The 22,423-nt window shown below is 32.5% G+C and overlaps 4 protein-coding genes across 4 annotated transcripts; 1 reads left to right on the forward strand and 3 right to left on the reverse strand.

The window, feature by feature from the left end:
• Positions 1-72: 72 nt before the first annotated feature.
• LOC111414406 (gastric triacylglycerol lipase-like) lies at positions 73-6,936 on the reverse strand. Its single transcript, XM_023045744.2, has 7 exons — positions 6,753-6,936; positions 6,521-6,695; positions 6,148-6,262; positions 5,850-6,093; positions 783-941; positions 502-729; positions 73-451 (listed from the first exon to the last, which is right to left on the reverse strand). The coding sequence occupies exons 1-7, from the start codon at positions 6,903-6,905 to the stop codon at positions 293-295; spliced, it is 1,233 nt and encodes a 410-aa protein (XP_022901512.2). The 5' UTR covers positions 6,906-6,936; the 3' UTR covers positions 73-292.
• A 166-nt stretch (positions 6,937-7,102) lies between these two features.
• Positions 7,103-9,214, reverse strand: LOC111414442 (keratinocyte proline-rich protein-like). The gene is made up of 2 exons (XM_023045788.2): positions 9,120-9,214; positions 7,103-7,928 (listed from the first exon to the last, which is right to left on the reverse strand). Exons 1-2 carry the CDS (start codon positions 9,129-9,131, stop codon positions 7,224-7,226), a joined length of 717 nt encoding a protein of 238 aa, XP_022901556.1. The 5' UTR covers positions 9,132-9,214; the 3' UTR covers positions 7,103-7,223.
• A 6,675-nt stretch (positions 9,215-15,889) lies between these two features.
• LOC111414425 (shematrin-like protein 2) lies at positions 15,890-17,057 on the forward strand. The gene is made up of 2 exons (XM_023045765.2): positions 15,890-15,984; positions 16,039-17,057. Exons 1-2 carry the CDS (start codon positions 15,970-15,972, stop codon positions 16,921-16,923), a joined length of 900 nt encoding a protein of 299 aa, XP_022901533.2. The 5' UTR covers positions 15,890-15,969; the 3' UTR covers positions 16,924-17,057.
• Positions 17,058-17,688: 631 nt separating this feature from the next.
• LOC111414426 (palmitoyltransferase ZDHHC20-A-like) lies at positions 17,689-19,078 on the reverse strand. Its single transcript, XM_023045766.2, has 3 exons — positions 18,301-19,078; positions 17,988-18,248; positions 17,689-17,938 (listed from the first exon to the last, which is right to left on the reverse strand). Exons 1-3 carry the CDS (start codon positions 18,633-18,635, stop codon positions 17,689-17,691), a joined length of 846 nt encoding a protein of 281 aa, XP_022901534.1. The 5' UTR covers positions 18,636-19,078.
• Positions 19,079-22,423: the final 3,345 nt, after the last annotated feature.

Genomic DNA, 22,423 nt, shown 5'->3' on the forward strand with positions numbered 1-22,423 from the left:
AGAAATAAGGAAAAAAAAGGAAAAGTACTGTTACGTACGCTTTCTGATCGGGGTAATAAAACGATAAACGTGTAATTTTATGTTATAAACTGTAATCGTTTTATTTTGTTTCATGAACTTGGAATTGTTTTGATTTGATAATGAAAATCACAAAGACATTTCAATAAAAAGAAACTAAAAGTTCTTTTTTAAGGTTTTTTTTTAATTAACACTCAAATTCTTTCCTTTCAATGCTGATTTAAATATGAACAACAAAATAAAATAATAAAGAAAAAGTTGTATCAACGGAATTTTACTTGAATGTAGAGAGGAATTCCAAAATATGTTTGTAAACAAGATAATAAGCATCTTTTCCCCATAAGAAATCGGTGTGAGAGAACGTTGGATGGTCAACAACGTAAATACCTTTTTGAACATCATCAGGGAGGTAATGATATAATTCTTCAACTGCCTAAAAATAATAACTTATTAGCTGCAATTTTAATATATTTAAAAAAATACATTTTTTGTTCCTAATAAATCTCCTTTGGCCCTTATAAAATGATTAGGAACTCTAATATCATTCAAATGATATAATGGAGGAACATCTTGATGATATTCTTTTACATTACCACTATGCCCATAATCGAATTGACGAAATTTTCTTGAATGAACAATTTGGCGTTGATGAAGAACGACTTTCATTGAGATACTGTCGCGGTCTTGAGCTAAAATGATGGGGAGTGTTTCCTAAAAATGCAAAAAAAACGTTTTTTGTGCACTTGGTATTTGTTTATAATTACCGGATTAATTTGATCTTCACTAAAACCAAATCCAGATTGAATTATAGCTAAGCAAGATCTCATCTGGTGCGGATACGGTAAACAAATACTGTTTATGACATTTTTTATTACACCGTTTCGAGGAAGAAGTTCTCCATGAGAATATGCATTTACCGTTGCCTGAAAAATAATTAAGTTAATAACATTTCTAAAGTGACATCGATAAATGTAAAGCCAAATACAACATAATAACCATTCATTTCTATTGAAAGTGCAAACTTATATGAATAAGTTGGGAAATAGTTGCAAAATGCAGTGTGTGATGTATATGAAAAACAACATATATAGAGCTTTCTAAGTTAAGATATTTAGGTCTTAATGAATAGAGGTATGTATTTTTCTATTTCTAGATACATTTTAGAAGCAGATTATGAATGGAAATTTCAAACACAGCTACCAGCAAATGCAATGGCAGTATTGAAGAAATGAAGAGCAGCGACAGAATGTAAAATTTGCTAAAAAGTACATTGCCAGAACGTAAATTCTAGAGAAACATAGATTGAAGTGTCTTCACAAAGTGAATACAGATTATAGCAATTTGGATATCATGCCAACAGAAATAGGCGTCAACAATTCATAGAATGTTGAAAAATTTAATACTATTATGATGAAAATTTATTGATAAATTTCGGTGCAACAAAATTGTTTCGACTCGACAAATGACTCGTCGTAACAAAAATTCTTAGTAATGAAACAAAATGTTGTAAAGAAAGAGAGAAAAATTCAAAGACATAAATGTTTTTATCAAAAATTTGAAGGTACAAGTTAAATTTTGAAAGGTAGAATTTGAAAATGAATTAAAATGACATGATAATGAAATTTCAAACGATATAATGTAAATTTGAAAAGTTTCCGACCAAAAATGATATAAACAAAATGTAGCAAATCGAAAAATTATAAAATTAAAAGTTAAAAACTGATTCAAAACGATAATTAATTGGATACGTTTAAATGAAAACGAATGGGATAACAGAACTAAAAATCTACTCAGAAGTGTAACATATTTTAACTAATTTAATTAAAATAAAAAGAATTCTGGGATTAAAAATTAAAATAAATGTTTATCCTTCCCATTTATCTTTCTCTCTACAACATGACTCGGGGAAGAATACACGATTTAGGTAATCTCTCTTAATTTTTCTTTTATTTTTACGTTTTAATTTAATTTTCATTTAGTTTTCAGAATCTTATTTGTTTTTGTAACATCATGTTATAGAAAGAAATTTAAACATTTATTTTAATTTTTAATTCCAAAATTTTTTTGGGATTAAAAAGAAGGCTGTTGAAGATGAAGCTCTTCATTGGCACAGAAAAACAAATATAAAACTAAAAATCTATTGAAAATAACTTTTGGCAGAATGTAAATTCTGTTAATGAAAATAAGAGTTGATACATAGTTGGAAAAGAATCAACAGCAATATGAAAAGCATGTCAGAACAGCACATCTAACATCTAAAATTACTGTCTAATCTTCTTCCTCGATCATCTAACATTTCAGTATAGGCTAGGAAGAAACAACTGCGATTGATAATGTGTGATAGAAACTATTCAAATTTAATCATGCAACATGGATTTTACCCATTTTAAATCAAGTACTACTTCGTCATTAATCCATGGATACAGGAAAGTCTACATGAAACTGGAAATCACGAAAAATCACATTAACTTCATTAATAGTTGTATAAGATAAGGACTTACACCTAACTTTGCAAAAGTTAAATGTAAGAACATCAAGCAATCTTATTTAAATGTTTTTATTGGAAAGATTTAAAAATCTGAAAAACGTAAACATTTTAAAACCTTAAATTATTGTTACGAAGAATTAACCAAAATTAATCGATGTCTTCGAGAAAGAATTCAGTTTATAGAGATTGAGGAGATCTTGGAGAACATCAGAATTTATATTGAACAAGCAAAAAATGAAGACAAAGAAAATAAAGCTACATGTACTGCATCAAAGAAGCAAAGTAAAATATAATAATAAACCTAAAGAAATAATAAATGAAGATAACAATAAGAACAATGGCAATCAATTTATAAACCTTACCGATATTGTGTTTACAAATGAAGAGAATGGATTGATGAACAAGGGTTATAAGTGTTCCTTGACACCAAATATTAATTTACCTTTAATAACAATAGGCTACGACAATATCATTAAATATAATCCTGACTATAAAAATATAAAAAAAGAACTTATTCCATATATTAAAAGTGTGGAAAGAAACCTAAACACAATAATTTTTCTCAAGTCCAACAATGGAAAAATATAAAGTCTATTAAAATCAAATTGAAATAAAACAATGCAATTTATATAAAAGCAGACAAAGGAGCTGGAATCGTTATAATAAGTAAAGATGTATATATTAAAAAAACTAATGAATTCATGAAAGATAACAACTGTATAGAACTTGAGAAAAACCCCCAGGATAAAATAGTTCTTAATACAAAGAAGGTGTTAAATTTACGACTTACGTAGATAACAAAAGTAAAATAGTTTCCTCATCGTTTTTCAGCATATTATTCATTCATATGAATCCTAACATACCTAAACTATATGCTCTACCAAAATTACACAAACTAAATATGCCCATCAGGCCTATAACGTCATTTAATAACTCCCCAACACATAAACTTGTAAATTTCATATTAAATATTTTCAAAGAATTAAAATTCAAACCTACATACTCTATATCGAATACTAACCAATTCATAAAAGAAGTTGAAAACAGATCTTACAAATAGATATTTGATTTCTTTCGATGTAGTGAATCTATATTCTAACGTTCCAACAGAATTTACTTTGGATCTCACTGACAAGCTATTTAGAGATTATTTTGTAGAGAAACAAATATCAAACATTTTAAAGAAATCCTAAAACAGATAGTTACACAAAACTATTGCGTTTTTAATAATAAAACTTACAAAATATCAGAAGATTTACCTATATTTTTAGACTATTTTGAAAACAATCATATTATGAACACTAAAAATCTTTTCAAAAAGCATATAGTTAAATGGATAAGATATGTAGATGACGTTTTTTGTATGTGGGAAGGTAGTCTTAGTGTTTTAAACGAATTTCATAAATATCTTAACCAATTACACAACAAATTAAACTTCACCATCGAGTTAGAAAATAATAAAGATCTTAAAATAAGCAATATTGAAAACAGATAAAATTTTAATATTTATAGAAAACCTAGTTCAGCTGCTACAATAATTCCATATGATTCAAGTCATCCCTTATCTCATAAATTAACGAGCTTCAGATATTTTATCGAACGAATTTTTAATTATCCATTATCACAAGAGAATAAGATTAATGAATTTAACTATATCTTTGATCTAACAAAAAATAATAATTTTCTTATAAACGCAATTAATAATTTAATTAATAAAATTAGAATAAAACATGATCCTTTATTTTCCAAAGATAATGAAACTAAAAACTATAAACCCATTGGTTTTAACTCTATTACAGCATCTAGTAAAAGAATTTTTCAGAAATATAATATTAATCTTGCCTTTTCTAATAATACAACGTTAATACTATCTAATTATCATTTTAATGATTATAACATAAATAAAGAAAGTGGTGTCTATCAAATTAACTGCTCTGAATGTAATAACATGTACGTAGGGCAAACTGCAGTAGCCAAAAATTGGGAAATAGAATAATGGTACACAAAAATAAAACCAATTTGACACGAGATTGATTATGAGAATGTAAAATTGTTGCAGAGATGTAACAATGGTTTTAAATTAGATCTCTTGGAAGCTCTAGCAATTAACAAATATACTAAAAACAAAAAATATGAACTTCTCAATGACCAGTTGGATAACTTACACCTTTGTTTAGTTATCTAAGTAAAATATAAAATCCTTTTGAGTTTCTGTGGCTTCGTTTTCTTTGTATATTTTTTGGTAAAAGGTTATTTATGTTATTTTATAACAGAGATTTTATTATAATGCAGTTTAGATCTTGCTTCGTCCAATGTATGTTCGGTTTTGGAGAGTTTTCATTTTTATAGTGTGTGTAAATTTTGATACATTATAACTTATATTTTTTAAAATATTTAATTGTGTATTTATGGAAAACGAAAGACTTCGTTACAATGATCAGGAAAAGGCAACATATTTTGTAGAACATCTAGCATTCACTCCCTTCAACAAGTGGACACCACTTCATTCCCAATACGTAAGGCAACATCTAGAGCAAAACTTATCAACTAATGAGAATTTTACTACGTCACCCAAAGAGATCCACCACATAATAAAAGAGAAAATCACCGGATCATGGTTTTATAATAAATTGTATTTTAATGAATCTCCTGCATAAATACTTTGTCTTCGTAGCAAAATGTATACTTAAAGATCGAAATATGGAAACTATTTCATATACTACCTGGTAAAATGAAATCACAATTGGAAAGCAATCAGCCTGTTATGTATCATGAAGCAAATGAACGTCGAGTTTTACCACCCTTTTTGTTCAACTTCAAATAAATCCAAAGATTGGTCGACTTAAAATGTAGAAAACGGTTGTGGATATCACGCAATATAGTTAGATGGGTATACAAGATCCTCAAATTAACCATTTCAGAAGTCCTGTTATCGTTCCACCAATTAGAGGTGTTCTCCAGGTAAACGTTCTATTTCCAATTTTCTATAATGTAAACATATGATATAGCTAGGTATCCTAACGACACAGTTTTATTTGCAAAAGATTACGAACTGACGGCAGCTATAAAATAATTGCAAGTAAATGCGAATAAGATTAATAGATGATGAAATCTATGGAACCTAAAAGAAAAATATCCAAAATGTATTGACTCTAAGATAAGTAAGAATTCTATAACAACTGGTTATAAATATCCAACTAATTGATTGGAAAATAAAAATGAAGCGAAGTGTCTTATTGTTAGATGAACTTGATTAAGAACTGATTCATCTGATTCACTTTAACTAGGAAATTTGACTGATTTAAATACTATAAGCTTCGCTATAAGTGTAATAAGATCTTACAGCTATTGATGGAAATAAAGGTCCAATAGTTCTCAAACCAGATATTGAAGTTTCTAATAACGCTGTAGGTGCCATTGAAATCATCACTTTTATTATTTGTTTAGCCCTAGTTGGATAAGTAGCTGAATAAATATGGCCTGCAATAGTTCCTAAAGAAAATCCAATATAAGCGATAGGTTTTTCAGTAATTTTGTTGATTAATTCCAATTGAGTTGAAATGTCATAAACTCCTAATTCATGTAAACTACAAAAAAAAATTAATTCATAATTACAATAATCTTTATCTAATTTTCGTTACCTGAAATCCCAGTATTTGAAACTATCATCATGCAAAAATTTATGTCCTCTAGAATATCTGCTACCTCTAAAATTTCCCAACCAAACATCATATCCAGCTTCGGCAAGCACAAATGCTTAAACAAAGAAACAACATTTATGAATATTTAATTTAAGTAAACCGGAATTAAAAATAATTCGAGTTACGTTTACGTTACCTTTACCTCGATTTAAAGGTAATTTAAGATTGATTTAAGATTAATTTATGCGTGTGCTAGGCGAAGTGAACGATAAATGAAATAATTAGAGTGGAAAATAAGATTGTGTATATAGGAATTCAGTACAATGTCAAACAAAGAGATAAAAATTAAATAATATCTAACAAAAATTGTTACCTAAAGAATGATTCCCCGCTAACACAAAACTAATTGAAGAAGAGTATAAACCATGTATTAAAAAAACCGGAGTTTTCCCAGGTTTTGGGATACGAAATACTTTTAAATAATAATGATCCTTGGTTTCTACTTGGTATTCTTCGATGGTGTAACCGCGTCTTTGAACAATTTCAGCCTAAAATTAATAAAAACAATCTAACTTAATATAATTTATTAATATAATATTACTTACTAATTCCGAATGTTGATCTGGATTGTAATAACAATCTTTATCCGTGTAATAACCATCCCAAGAATGACAAACATTATGTTTGTGTGAAAGACTAACAACAATTTTAAGAAAAATGGCACTTAATATGACTGTTAACACTCTCCTGTCGATCATTTTGCTGTGAGCGTTCGATTAAAACTCAACAAATATACTTACCACCATGGTTGTTTGTGGTCTTGTTGCAAAACAGGCTAATAGCATTGACCCGAAAGAAAAATTATTCAAGGATATTAAGAAAGAGTTTGGAATATTACTGAGATAATTAAAGTCAATTCGTCTTTAAACCGGTGCATTTATTAAAACAAACAAAATTAACTGGTTAAAAAAATATTTATTTATTTAATATGTACAAACAAAGTCAGTTATGTTCTTTTTTTAATACTGCTTACAAACTATAATTTTTACAAACCACTAAAATAAACTTAAAAAAAATCACCAAAGGTGATGATGATGTCCATGATGATGATCATAATGGACATGTTTGGTGATAACAACCGGTTTGACAACCGGAACAGGATGCGGTACCGGAACCGGATAAGGTTTGGCTACCGGAACAGCATAAGGAGCAGGAACCGGTACTCCAACGTGTTTAACAACCGGATATGGCACCGCATGTGGTACCGGAACTGGTACTGGACGATCAACAGGTACTGGAACATGTCTTTCAATATGTACTGGATACGGTTTAGGTACAGGAACCGGATAAGGCCTATCAACTGGAACAGCAACTTTCACTGGAACAGGAACTGGTACTGGTCTATCAACAGGAACCGCAACTGGATGTGGAACTGGGACAGGAACATTTTTAACGACTTCCGTATGAGCGTGAACATGCGCATGCGAATGGGGAAGATGAAGATGTCCATCTAAAAGGTGTCCATCGAAATGTCCATGGTGGATATCGTCGTGGAGATGAACATCGTGATGACCATGTAAAGCGTGGCCGTGGAAAGCATGGCCGTGAAAAGCGTGACCATGAATAGCGTCACCATGAAAACTATGCGCGTGAATTCCATGTCCGTGAAGATCCAAATGATCCGCATGTCCATATCCCAATCCTAAAAGCCCACGCTTTTCATGTTTCTTTTCGGGGAGTTCCTCACCGAAAACCGTACCCAATACCAAACAGATTAGTACCTTAAACAAAAGCAAAAAGAAATTCTTTAATTTTGGCCAAAAAGTAATCTATTTAATTCAAAAAACGTAAACCGTATCGACGGCATCCGATATGAGGCAATCGAAGCGGCAGTTTTTTTTCAAAAGGATCTCGAACGGTGCCATAAAATACTTTCACCACCTGCCTCCGTTTTACAATGTCACCGTTTGCATCCATAATCAGGCGGTCGGCATTGCAAAACGGAAGCTTTATTAGCGCAATAGCTTCGTGCTAAGAACAATCGTGAGGTTGATATGCTGAGGATTAAAGCTATATTACCAATTTCAATTGAAAACAAGATTCTATCTGAGAAGTGTTAGCAGGATTTTGTAATATATACAATTAAGAGAAGGGAATTTATTAGAGTAAAACGTCGACTTCGGAGATAACGGACAAAATATTTTTAAGTCATACTATTAATATTATCTATTTAATACATTAGTATATTTAAATATAAATGATATAAATCCATACTCTTCAAGTTGCTCTATTTCATGCTCATAGATAAAGTCGGGGTATTCCCAGAGCTGTCTATACGATGTATAAATCAATGATGGTAGTTCTAGTTTTAATTGTTGTTCAGCATTAGATTCTCATATCTTTTTCATTGAACTAAAACTAGTCCTAGAAGTAGAAAGTTTCGGGTTTAGCCGTGCGTCTAAATCTCGAAAAAAGTCTTCTAAAAACGGCTAAATCCCAATGTTTCTAGTTCTAGGTCTAGTGTAAGTTCTAGTTTTAGTTCAATACGAATGTACAACAATCTAATGCTCAATAGCAATTAAAACTAGAACTAACACTAAATCTAGATGTAGAAACATTCGGATTTAGCCGTCTTAAAAGACGTACGGCTAAACCCGAATGCTTCTAGTTCTAGATATAGTGTTAGTTCTAATACTAGTGTTAGTCCTAGTTTTAGTTGTTATTAGGCGTTAGATTCTTGTATGTAGCCGTTTAGAGTCTTTAAACTGCAAATTAAGGACTTTTATTTTCAGTAAATCCAAATCTTTACAATGGTTCCAAAAACTTAAATCACTTTTTCAGCATTTTTTTGAAGAATACTAATAATTCTTTACGTTTTTTAAATAATATTGAAAGAAAAAGCTTTATCAACTTTGGAGTCTTCCAACTATATATATATTTTCACTGAATCTTATTGAACTTTTATTACTTACCAAAGTCCTCATGGTTGTATCACTTAATAGACCAAAGAACTTCAGGTCGAATGTCAACTGACTTGGTGTATTCCTCCAACTAAATTATATACAAACCTCCCCCACTAGAAAAATTAGAATAGTGTATATACAATACAGTCAGGGTAATCTTGATAAAAACTGATGTAGGAGCTGAATGGCTTTCTCCGCCTCCTCCTCCTCCACGTTCTTTGCGTAGCTTCCTTCTTATTGTTTCACCACATCGGAGCTTCTTCTAATTCTGCTCGTCGAATCGATTCAATAAAACCTAAACGGAATATCGCACGTACGCGACTATGTCATCTAATGGGTCTAAATTAATTCAATCGAAAACGTGTTTTATCAAAATGTATTAGGTATTTGACTTTCTTTTTGATTTGGAGTGATTTAGGTTGATTTTGGTATCAATTATAGCACACCCATAATTTTTTCATCAAAATAACTTTTCAAATTTATTTAAATAGCCGCCGATTTTATTTTCACGACCTTTCTTCGTTTCACCAACTTTTCCCAATAATTTTTCATCATGTTAAACCTACATTTCTTTTCCCATTGAATTTTAATAAGAAGCCGAATACGAATAGAATAAATCTTCATAATTCCAATAGATCCGTTTCGTTGTTTTTTATTTTCTTGGGAATTATTGATGTGATCTTAGAAAGTGACTAAATATAGGAGAAGCATAAAGTTATTAATTGAATCCCTATAAGTAGTAACTAAGTGGAACGATCGAGTGCACGTTACCGCTTCAATGATGCAATAAATTTCTTCTTCTTCTAGAAGGTGCAAGGTCTCTATTATGGAGTGTTTGAAAGTAGCTTAGTTTACCATATCGAAGCGACCGGTACGTTCTAGCGTACGATAACATCTGCAATAACTGCACCATGCATTTGGAAGAAAAAATTTGCGTAATACGATTTTGTGCACTTCCTGTTTAATTTGTATATACTAGTTTGTAACAAAAAATTCGTTTTTATGATACAAATTGTAAATATTGAGTTGTATTAAGGTATGATTTCAAAAAGTTACGTATTTATTTCCTATAGTTACTACAGAAAAAACTATAAATATTTATCGAAGCATTTCGGCTTGTACGACTGATGAAAGCGACTTGGCGTTGTATTGGGAATTTCAATGCGAGATTTATAGGAAATGTACTAAATAACATATTTGGGGCAATCCGATTTGACGATCGCAATAAAAAACCTGTGTAATGATTTATTCTAATAATCCACAAATGTCAAGTGGACATTAAAAGTGAAAGGATTGAATGTATTGTTAGAAAAAAAAATTATATTAGAACTTGAATAAACAATTATTCATTAAAAAACAGTAGTAAAGATCAGAGTTAAGATTTATTTCATTAAGATAGATTATTATAACCTCTAACATTATGATATTATAATACATACATGGAAGATGAGATCAATAATTGATTATGGCGTACTTATGCTAATAACAATACATCTGCAATACATAATTATCAAAAATGGTATTAAATCAAGTATTAAATCTACATCTGTGAGTATTGTAGATACAAATTTAATGAAGCAATTTAACCTTCCTAAAATCAAATCTATTAAGACAAGAACCACTTAGAATTTGGAACTTTAATAAATAGATATTTTTGATAGATACTTTTGATGATGCAGTTATGGAGAAATGAAGAATTGTTTATAAAATTAATTTTTCGTGATCAAAAACCTTTCAATTTTAAATTGTTTTGTGATGATCTTGATAACATTAAGCTTCTTCTTCATCTTATGATATTGGGTCTACTAAATCCACCGTATATTATTACTTAATTAATGCTGAGGAACTTGATAATAAGCTTTGTCTTCAAACCACTTGGTTATCAGTTGTAGTTCTTGCGAATATGAGTTTGTATAAACAAACATCTACTTACTGATTGATGGTAGTCAATAAGAACATGAAGTTAGATCCTGAACCAGACATACTATCAGCGGAAATGGGCATTACAAATCAAGGATGTGAAGAAATACCAGATGTTTCGCTGGGTATCGCTGGTCTCCGGTTTCGAGAAGATTGAATTTGCTCTAAGAAAGACCAGAAATAATAGGACGCAGAATCGGTGGTCCCTGCTTGCTCCAGAAAATAAGAGTCTGTTTTAACCTCTGCCTGTTTAACAGTACAATACCGAGTAAATGGCATAACGCCATGGCAATATAGTTTCACAAAAAAGCCGACTAGGATAAGCCAATAAGCCTTCTGAATCACCTCTATAAACTATTCTCAAGAATACTTATCACCAGACTTGAAAATAAACTAGAACATTACCAGCCACCGGAACAGGCGGACTTTCGTACCGGATTTGGAACCAACGATCACCTGCAGGCTATTGGTGCTGGCTTTTGTTGACTTCCAGAAGGCTTTCGATAACGCTGAGATGGGCGCGGTCTTGGAAGCATTAAGAGAATGCCGCATCGATAATCGATACTCAAAACTAATTTACAACATCTACAGAAAAGCGACTATGGTGGTATAACTACATGATGGGCCAAGGCAGGGTGGCACGATGTCTCCTAAGCTATTTACCACAGCCCTGGAATATGCATTCAAGAAGCTGGACTGGGAGAATAAGGGCATAAACATTGACGGTCGAAGGTTAACAAACTTACGCTTTGCGGATGATCGCTGATAATCTCGGTAACATTAAACTGATGCTGCGTGAGCTGGAAGAAGTGTGTGCATCGGTTGGTCTAGAAATCAATATCTCTAAAGCAAAATGTATGACCAATCTGGTTCTCAGAGAAAACATTGTGATAGAAGAAAAAAAAATTGAACTAGTGGATATGTACACTTATCTTGGCCTTGAAATTAAAATCACAAGAGACAACCAGATCTGCGAACTAAGGAAGAGAAAAGTCCTCTCATGGGCAGCATATGGTAAACTCAGAGATGTGTTTAAGAGCAACCTACCAATATGTTTAAAAAGAAAAGTGTTCAATCACTGCGTGTTGTCGGTCATGACCTATGGGGCAGAAACACTGACCTTGACCATAATATCTACCAACAGGCTTAGAACAACAAAAGATCAATGCTCGGACTATCGCTAAGAGATCACGTTAGAAATGAGGACTTGCGCCGAAAAACAGGCGTGACAGACGTAATTAAGATCAAAGGTGGACGAAAATGCTGTTGGAATGGAGACTTCGATTTACTAATAACTGGATCGACGAGATAGCTTTGGAGACAAAATTAAGATCTTGAGAGTTTGGTTTAATGAACATCATTAATTTGTTGAATATATTCGAGCTTTCTACGGAGAGAACCAGAAACAAAAAGTACAACTTGGTGCTATTTATATTTAATTATCGCGACTTGATTTGTCTTCTTTACGGTTCATTTATGATATTCGTAGAAGGGAGCTGATATTACACTTGCATTATAGTCATAATGGCTTAATATGGGACCACAAAGAACTCGCCACAAAATTATCTTGTACAAATTCCACCTTATCCATATGACAAAATTAGTTTCAACTCAGCTGTTAACCTTACATAACCTTTTTGTTCGGGTTACATTATTTATTATAGTAATTTAGAATGTATTCCATATTCTGTGGGATTAAGATGTGACACATCATCTTCAAGATTAACATGATATGTATTATATCTCATAATTATTGCATGATTGCCTATAAATCATAAAAGATGGAATATATCTCCAATAATTGGTAAATGTATTAATTCATTCCTGTAATTCATTAAAGATAGGTAATGTATTGTAGAAAAACTTTATGTACTGATTATTACCAAGGATTAAATGTTTCTTTATCATAAAGTACCTCTCTAAAACTAAAACCTCTCTCTTCTTTTAGAGCGATTTAAGCGAATTATAAATTAAAAACAAACAGAAATAACCCATGTGGGGACAGGGGGTTTCGTACAATCCGGCTGATGTGTGTACCAGACTGTACGTCGAGCCTTTATTTTACCTACATAAAGGAATAAAGGCGCTACGTCCAGTCAGGAACACACACCGGCGCAATCTTTTCCGATTGGAAGGGTACTTTTTTATTTAACTCGCAATAAAAGGAAAACTGTGCGGTAGAAAATGTTGATATATGTTATATAGAAATGTTCAGTGATTAAAATAAACTTTACCTTAATTTTTTTCACGCGAGATCGATATCTTTATCTAAAGTGAGGCCTTGACTTTTGGAACGGATAGTAGAGAAAAGTTAAGATGCAGCTTATCTCCCACTAATTATGAAAACACTACTTCTTCTTCGGAGGTAAGACGCATTCTATTGCTCTCATTATAAGTGAAAAGTTACTAATAAGCCATTAAAGATTAACTACGTCTTCTGTCCATGAGAAGACAAAACATTTACCCAAGACTTACCAAGAAGACAGATTCAATCTTCTTAAGGATTAAAATAAAATATTTCAACATCATCAACAAATCTAAGCACTTAGTATGAACACCTTCAATTATTAATATTTATTTATCACAAAGAAGATTATAAAGATGTAACATATCTTTCAATTGACATTGTGTTTCACGTTAATAACAGAAAATACTCTTCCCCTTCGCAATATTGGTCTTAATCTTAGGATTAAGGTGGAGAGGGGCTCATCATCCCAACGGGGATCCCCCTCCGCCTTCAAGCATCAGTTCTGATACTAGATCGTCAAGGTGTATGTATTAAAACATTAAATGATAAAAATTAATTAATGAGCTCGCATTAATCTGCTTTAGACTTAAGAGAATGTGCTACGCACATCAGGATAGGGATTGAAGCCCTTCGTCCCAATGATGATTCTTCTTATACAGGTTTTCAATTTTCAGCTGTTTAATTCAGATGTCTATCAGTTAGTCGATTCTTTCTTTCCTGACGGTGTTCGGGGGATGATGCGCATCCATTTCACTTTTCTACTCCCTTAGTATACTTGTCACAAAAGTAAACATTTTTAGCCATGCTGTTTCGCTGGCTATCATACGCCCAACAATTGTGCCAGGCGTTATGTTTTTGCTAATTTCGGTTTCCAACTCGTCTCGAGCCACTTTCCATCTGTGGCACTTGAACAGAGTGTGCTGAGCATCGTCGTATTTAGCGTAAAGATGAATCCGAAGTTCTGTAGGACGCCCCTCCTCTGAGTAGTAAGCTACTATCTATTAGCCCACCTAGGATTTGAATTTTGATTATATAACGGAAGGTTGAGACGCAGTTCAGATTCCTGCAATGAATACTACATTCCATCTTCCTCAGGGTTAAGAAGTTCCACCTTGTGTTATCCTCAAAAGTATTGCGATGCAATACATTTTGTGTAATGTAAAATTAATTACTCTTCTTTCAAGAATAAGATTCATACTCTTTTCTCAAGATATGGATGAAATATTTCTGCGTCTCAGTATGTAGTTTTTCTATAATCCATGAAAGATTGAGTGTATCTTTAGGTAGCAGTATAATGTAATCAATTTTGCTCGGAATAGATATTAAGACGATTTGGTTTTAAATGATATTTTCTCCAATTTTTCAGGATTAAGATGTATTTCATCATACTCCAGTATACAGTTCATGAAAGAACAATACATGTTTACATGTTAATTGAGAAAATACGTCATCTTCCTTAGGATTACCATGTCTTCAAGCTTCCATTATGTCCAAGAATAGAAAAATATTAGAAACTCTTATAGTTCAAAATGTACATTTACCTATATTACTCAAGATTAATACCTTACATTATTATTTAAACATATACCTAAAGCAATTAAATCTAAAAAAACCATCCTCTTAAAATATTTTATCACCTGCAAATGTCTTTCTATTTACCAACCCAATTTCAACACTACTTAGCATCATTTTTATAACAGTTCTAATCTATGCAAATAACCATGACGAAAAAAAAAAATAAACAAAAATGTGAAGAAAAGAAATATTTTAACCAGTCACAATTATTTAATTATAACTCATTCAATTTCCTCCAAGAATTTAAAATAGAAAAAAACATAAATAACAGGAAAATTATCTTAGAAACCGAACGCAATGTATTGTTTACTCTTCAATATGTCAGTGACCGTATATTCAAAATAATACCACCATTGTTACACAAGGTTGCGTGGAACGGTTAAGTTAAATTAGCGTAACTTTCCTAAAATTGTCTAGCATTACGTTTAATGTCACGGTCGTTGGCGTCTCTTCTTTTTTTCGTTTTCATTTGAAGAAAATTTACTGAAATTATATCAAATTCGAAACGGTTTATATTGATTGATTTGAACGACATTAAAAAGAAATTTATTTTCTCTTATCTCGAATCTTATGGAACCAGAAGAAAATTCTCTCTCAACGTTGTTGTAGTGGTAGTAGTTTCTTCATGTTCGCGACATCCATAAACATTCGCTACGTAACTTGCTCCAAATGGTCACTATACCCACTTACATAAGGGAGTGGTCACTTTTTTCTTTTACTTAAATGTTACGTTTTACTGGTCGTTTTTGTAGATATCGCAACAATGAAGAATTATTTTTGAATTTTTAAAAAGCTTAAGGTATTTGAAAAAGGTGTGAAAACGAAATAAATGAAAGGGAATTTTAAGTATTTAAAAGAAAAAGTATTACAAAAAATAATTATTTTGAATGATCTCGTATTGCACTGTTTCTTCTCTAGAGATGTTTGTCTCAATAAACAGTGAAAGTTGCGTGGACTCGGAGAGTCACAGCATCTCTGAATTCACGCATCTGTAGCCGTCGTCGCCGACTCCTCCCTTCATCACTTCCAAACTGGAGGTACCAGTTGGTGAGCTATATAAACCAAAAGTTTGGTTGAGAAAACCAACAGTTCGTTCGGATACACAAACAAGATAACATGAAGATATTTCAGGTAAAAAAATATCTTTTTTGAAAAAGATTTGATTTAAAAATAAATCTATTTTAGGCTATTTTCGTAGCTTCGTTGGTTCTTGGAGTTCTATCAGAAGAACCATCCAAGAAAGAGAAACGAGGTATTCTCCATGGATCCGGCGGATACAATTCAATCGGTGGAGGATATAGCTCTATAGGTTCATCTTATGGAGGATACTCCTCAGGTGGGGGAGGATATGCAGTTGGAGGTGGAGCAGGAATTGGTCTCGCAGCTGGAGGACTTGGGGCTGGTGGACTTGGAGCTGGTGGACTTGGAGCTGGTGGACTTGGCGCTGGTGGATTTGGTGGTGGTTTAGGAGGAGGTGCTGGAATTACCCAAAACACTCAATCAGTAAGCACCGTAAACCAAGCAATCCCACTTCCGGTCCAAGTGCCAGTTCCAGTCACAGTTAATCGAGCGGTCGCAGTTCCAGTCCCTGTTCAAGTGCCAGTTTCCGTTCCAAGAGCCGTTCCTGTTGTGGTTCCTCAACCCGTTCCAGTAACAGTAACCAGAACAGTGCCATACGTCGTCGCAAGACCAGTTCCAGTGCCAGTACAAAGACCAGTCGCAGTTCCAGTACCACAAGCAGTACCAGTTTCGGTACCTCAACCCGTCCCAGTCGTTGTTCCACAACCTGTTCCAGTTAGAATTAGTACTCCAGTAGTCGTTGCTCAACCAGTTGCTGTCGCAGCGGGTCCAGCTATTGGAGGCTTTGGAATTGGAGGAGGATTCGGAGGAATTGGAGGAGGAATTGGTGGAATTGGTTTAGGAGGTGGATATAGTGTTGGAGGAGGTGGTTATGGAGGAGGATATGTTGGTGGATTCGGAGGAGGATATGGTGGCCATGGTGGAGGAGGTTATGCTATTTCTTCTGGAATTGGTTTGGGAAAATACGGAGGGATTGCCAAAGCTTGGTAAAAAATGTCTGAGATATTAATGATTAATGATCTTTTTAATGATGGGAGATGTAGATATAGTGATTTAGATCGTAACATCTTTTTATTGTAAATAATTTTGTATTTTTATTGTATAAAATAAAATATTTAATGTTATTTTTTGACTTTTACTTAACAGGAAATCATAACCTTTTCAAATGTCATTGAACGTTATCTTTTGACTTCCCTTAATTTTAATTTTGTTACTTCTAGTTAATTTTAGAAGTTTTATCATTTTCAGTAATGATCCAAAAGATCGTGGTAAGAAATTTTAAACTTAGCTAAACCCAAAACTAAAATGTATCCAGCTTTTTAGTTTCTTCCTGATTCTTTTGTCAAATAACTCAAACGAGTACCCAAAACTCCCCCAAAAACGGATTTTTGAAGATGTCAGAAATAATTTTGATGTTCCAATGGAGGAAGATCAAGTTTACGAAGAAAATTTTAAACATCTTGGTCAACAGAGGAAAATGCCAGTAAATGTTCCTATTACATTTTCAAGATTTATACCGATATCAATCCCACCACCTCCTCCTATTAAAGTTCAAAAAACCTTACCAATAATAATAACTCGCCCAGCACCAATAAATATCCACGCAGGGTTAGAGCCAAAAATTTCTTTTCCTGGTTATAGTGGTTATGGTTATCCTTGCGGATCAAGAATTGAATTTCCAAGATCAAAAAGGACAACAAATTAATTTTAAATTTAATTTTCATTTTTAAATCTTACAACCTGATATCACAAAATTTAATGCAGATAAACAATAGGAAAAGTAACCCCATCACCAACACTCGTCATAACTGGTATACACCATAAACACCAATTATAACCAAACACTTCTAAAAAATTATCGCAAGCTCCCAAATTAAACGTAATATCTTCAGAGTATTCATTTGGTTGCATAACTTCCAAAGTGGTGTCATTGTTGAGCAATAACGTCATGTGGAAAATGAAGAGGCAAAAATCAGCGATCCCAGCACAAAAAAGAAGAAATGTTCTGCAAAAGAGTGGTGATTAAAAATAATTTTTTGGATTATTTTGCTTACAATGTCACGTATTGGACTTCATTATACTTGATTTCTTGTAAAGAATGGAAAAATTCTAAAACGTATTCAGCTGTTGTGAAGGAGTAAAAGAAACAATAAATATAAAGACTTATTAAGAGCAATATAAAGATTTTGTAATTTCCAAAACCCACGCAATTATTAACCCAAGGGCAATGATGGTCCATTTTTAAAATACATCTTCCACAAGATGAACAATGATGGGTTCTATCTGGTTTTATTAAATTACATTTCAAACAATACCTTAAAAAAATACTTATTTTTAATTAATTTAATTAATTAAAATTTCTTTTACCTAATTAATCCACCCTTTCTTGTATACGTTCTTATCCTTTTTCTTACACATAACGTTTGAAGGAAATTTCTTAATTCTAATCTATTTTTAGATAATTTATCGATTTGATCCGATTCGTTATATGTTAATCCATATTCGTCGGGAACATCTTCAGTTTGAACTCCGATGCACGCAAAGTAAAAGACGGTTAAATTAATCGCAAAAATGTGGTAAAAAACTAAATAAATCGTCCGTTTGGTTGTTGTTGGAACTTTAAAAATGCAAATTTCCACCACGTAAACGTAATAGGAATAGAAAAAAATTATCACCATTAATATTGGTACTGCAATTCCCATTAATTGGGTGTCAATGTTTGACGTTTTTTGTCATATAACATTTTTATCAATCATTTCATAATCATTAATTAAAATTTCAATCAAAAAAAATCTTAATGTTGTTATCTTAAAATAATTTGTATCAGAATTGTTGGAAAACAATTATTATTTGAATCTGTGACTATCTAAAGATGGTATCCGTTTCCGTTCTGATTTTGCGAAAAGCCGGATACCGGATATCCGGCCGAAGGGGATGCCGATTATCCGGCATATCTATCCGACCATTATGATTATAATTTCTGGTGTATTTCTGAAGTGATACCCTATATTGCTACATTATTGCGATATTAGAATAAAAATGAAATTAATAAGAAAGCTGATAAGATATGTCAACTTATTTGGATCCAAGATACAAAATCAACTTTTTTGATACCTGATTCAACTAACGAAGCAACTCTAAAAACAGGATACTATTATTAATAATTGATGATATTTCCATAAGAATTCTTCTAGAAATTAATTTTATAGCGAATTTTGAAAGTTATCAATGAAAATTTCATCAAAACTTCAAATATTGTTTTCTCAAAAACTAAAGGCTATTTTTCAAAATGGGTTAGTTCATTGGAAAGAGGACACTTTTATTAACATTTTGGGAAATTTTCATACTCATATTCCAAGAACTGGATTTTATACGAATTTTTGAAACTTAATCGACGAAAATTGCAAAATTCGAAAAAATTATCGATCATTTCAATAATGTATTTCTTAAAAACTAAAACCGAATTTTCAAAACAGCTTATTGCATTAAAAAGAGGATATTTTAATTAATAATTGGTGACATTACCACAAGAATCCTTCAAGAAATAAATTTTATAGCGAATTTTGAACGTTATCGATGAAAATTGTAACACCGAAAATTTTATCAAAACTTCAAATATTGTTTTCTCAAAAACTAAAGGCTATTTTTCAAAATGGGTTAGTTCATTGGAAAGAAGACACTTTTATTAACACTTTGGGAAATTTTCATACTCATATTCCAAGAACTGGATTTTATACGAATTTTTAAAACTTAATCGGCGAGAATTGCAAAATTCGAAAAAATTGTCGATCATTTCAAAAATTTATTTCTCAAGAACTAAAAGTGATTTTTTAAAACGGCTTATTGCATTAAAAAGATGATATTTTAATTAATAATCGAAAGTGATAACAGCGACAGTTCTGTTATTAATGAATGTGATGATGAATTACAAGCAAAGAGAAGAAAACTAGAGGAAACTGCAACAAGAGATATTATATATCGTATTGGGATTGTTACAGTGAGGTTCCTAATGGTAAATAAAGTTGTATTCAATGAAAAAAGTCCTATTGGGATTGAACTTGATTATTATCTGCACTGTCCAACACCTAAAAGAGATACTAATTCCTGTGAATGGTGGAGTACTAAGTAATAGGTTTTTAATATACCAAAATATTTGGTAACTATCCGGTATCCGGGCGGATTTTAAAAAATTGCGGGATATCCATTCCACCACTAGTATCCGTTATTTAAGAATTAAGAGTTAAGAAATTGTTCATGAAGTGTCTTACTCCAGATCTACTGCAATGTACAAAAATGTTTTGCTTCTAAATCTTATCTTTTACTCGAGGTCTCTTGCAAATTGTTAACGATGAAACGAATTCGGGAAAACGACGTTACTTCAAATTATAGCTGTATATAGCATACCACATGCTATAGCTGGGGTCTGTATGTTGCAAACCACAAATAAAAAACTACATGCCATTGTTTTAGGAGGTGTGCTGTTAAATACAGCCGCAATACAGGCAGCATACTGTAAATCATAGCTACCAACCAACTGCTATCCTGAAAAATAATCGAGAGTTACAAATTACAAACTGCAAGCGATTAGTATACACTGGATACTGCAAAGTATAGCAAAAAACTGAAAACTGCAGCTCCAGATTGTATACTACAAATCATAACTGCAGAGGATAGACCACAGCTCAGTTCTAAAAACTGCAGAATGAATACTAATCACAAACAGAATTACGAAAAGGTCACAATTGATTGACCAAATACCCTCCATTAGGCATCAACTACCAACTCCTAATTGTCCCCCAAAATATATTTCATTTTTACCAACTTGCAGCTATTCTCAATACCTTAAATCATTAAGCTCCCAGTTGCATCGAATACTTTTCGCCTTTAAATAATAACTAGCTGCCAATACTTGTTAATTAACCTCGAATGCCTCTAAGAAGTAAAAATTATTTCCCAACAATCAGGAATAAAATACAAATGTGGAACCCGACCTGTAGTAGTTATGCGAAGAAATCCATGCTTTAATCCTGAATCGTGAGACCAAGAAACTAGCAGAAAGAAAATGTATAAAATATCTACATTACTTGAATGATTATTAGGCATAAATTAACAACAAACGAAACTGTTGCAGAAAGTGGTTACAGTTTTTGTCAAGGCAAAAATAACGCAATTTAACTTATAAAATTACCATAGATTTTATGCTGCAAGAAAATATCTGGATTTACACTGCCAAAACTTTGAATTGTAAGGAATAGCTTGGAATTACACTGCAAAACTCTAAACTGCAAGAAAATGTTTAGAAACATAATAAAAATTTATTGTTTCACAGAAGGTTGCAATTTAAATTTTTAAAGCCTCTCCCTGTCTCTCTACGTCTTCTTGCTGTCCCCATTTACCTCTGTCCATCCGTCCTTTATCCTAACACTTGTTGCCAATCCATCTCCTCCTCCCTCAATATATTACACTTCACCAGCAGATGGTGTAAAGACTCTCCTCGTCCTCCATCCAATATGTATTCGCTCTTTCTTCATTGCCACATCTAAACCTAGCTACCATCCTCTTCTCCTCCGTCATCAGGTACTTCGGTAGCCCCTCCGCTACAATTTCGCCATATTTTGGCTCGTACCTACATTCCCTTATCTCCGTCCCTCTCTCTTGCATTCCCAAATCCCTGTCTCTGCGTTCCAGCTGTCTCAATCCCTTCCTTTCTTTTCCTGTTCACTTCTTCCGTTGAATATCTCACCCTTTCTCGCTGCCCATAATGACCCTTTCCTGCCTCAATCTGTTTGTAGCACTCCCCCAAGATTTACTACACAATGCACACTTCCTTTCACCTCAAAACCTTATCTACCTTCATTTCCTCCCTGACTATGTAAAAGAAAATATTTAGAATTGCATTGCCCAAACTTCTGATTTTCTGATTGATTTTTTTGTGTTTGTCTTTCGATCTTTGTTTCATTAATTTGGGAAGGATTCTCTGTATGATTTCTTCCCTACTTTAGTTTAGTGCGGAATGTTTTCAGTGGTCCGAGTTTGTTTCGGCCAATTGAAACCATTGTTTAAATTAAGAGCACTCGAATCGAAGTGTTTAAACTTTCAAACGGAATAAAAGACTAAGAGTTAGTAATGAGCGAGGAAGAGTCCCAGAGTGCAGTAGAGAGTTCCAAGAGTGGAGTTGAGTGAATTTTTTGAGTTGGAGTTCCAAGAGTTTTTCCATTGGAGTCCAGAGAAGTAGTTCTGCGAAATAAGTAGTTTCCAAGGAGTAAGATTGTAACGCTCCCAAAACGAAACAAGGTATTCTAGTCCAGTGTAGAGTAGTCCAGAAACCAGAGTAGAAAAAGAAGAATAGAATTGAAATTTTCAGTTAAGCGAATTTATTGTTGAGAGAAACCCAATGCAAAATGAGATTAGAAACACTTTGTAAATAATTTTAATTAACAATTGTACTAATAGCTTACGTTCTATTTGCTGGTACAACTTTTGGCGTTGT

The sequence above is a fragment of the Onthophagus taurus genome, chromosome 11 (genome assembly GCF_036711975.1).
Source record: "Onthophagus taurus isolate NC chromosome 11, IU_Otau_3.0, whole genome shotgun sequence".
Lineage (NCBI taxonomy): Eukaryota > Metazoa > Arthropoda > Insecta > Coleoptera > Scarabaeidae > Onthophagus > Onthophagus taurus.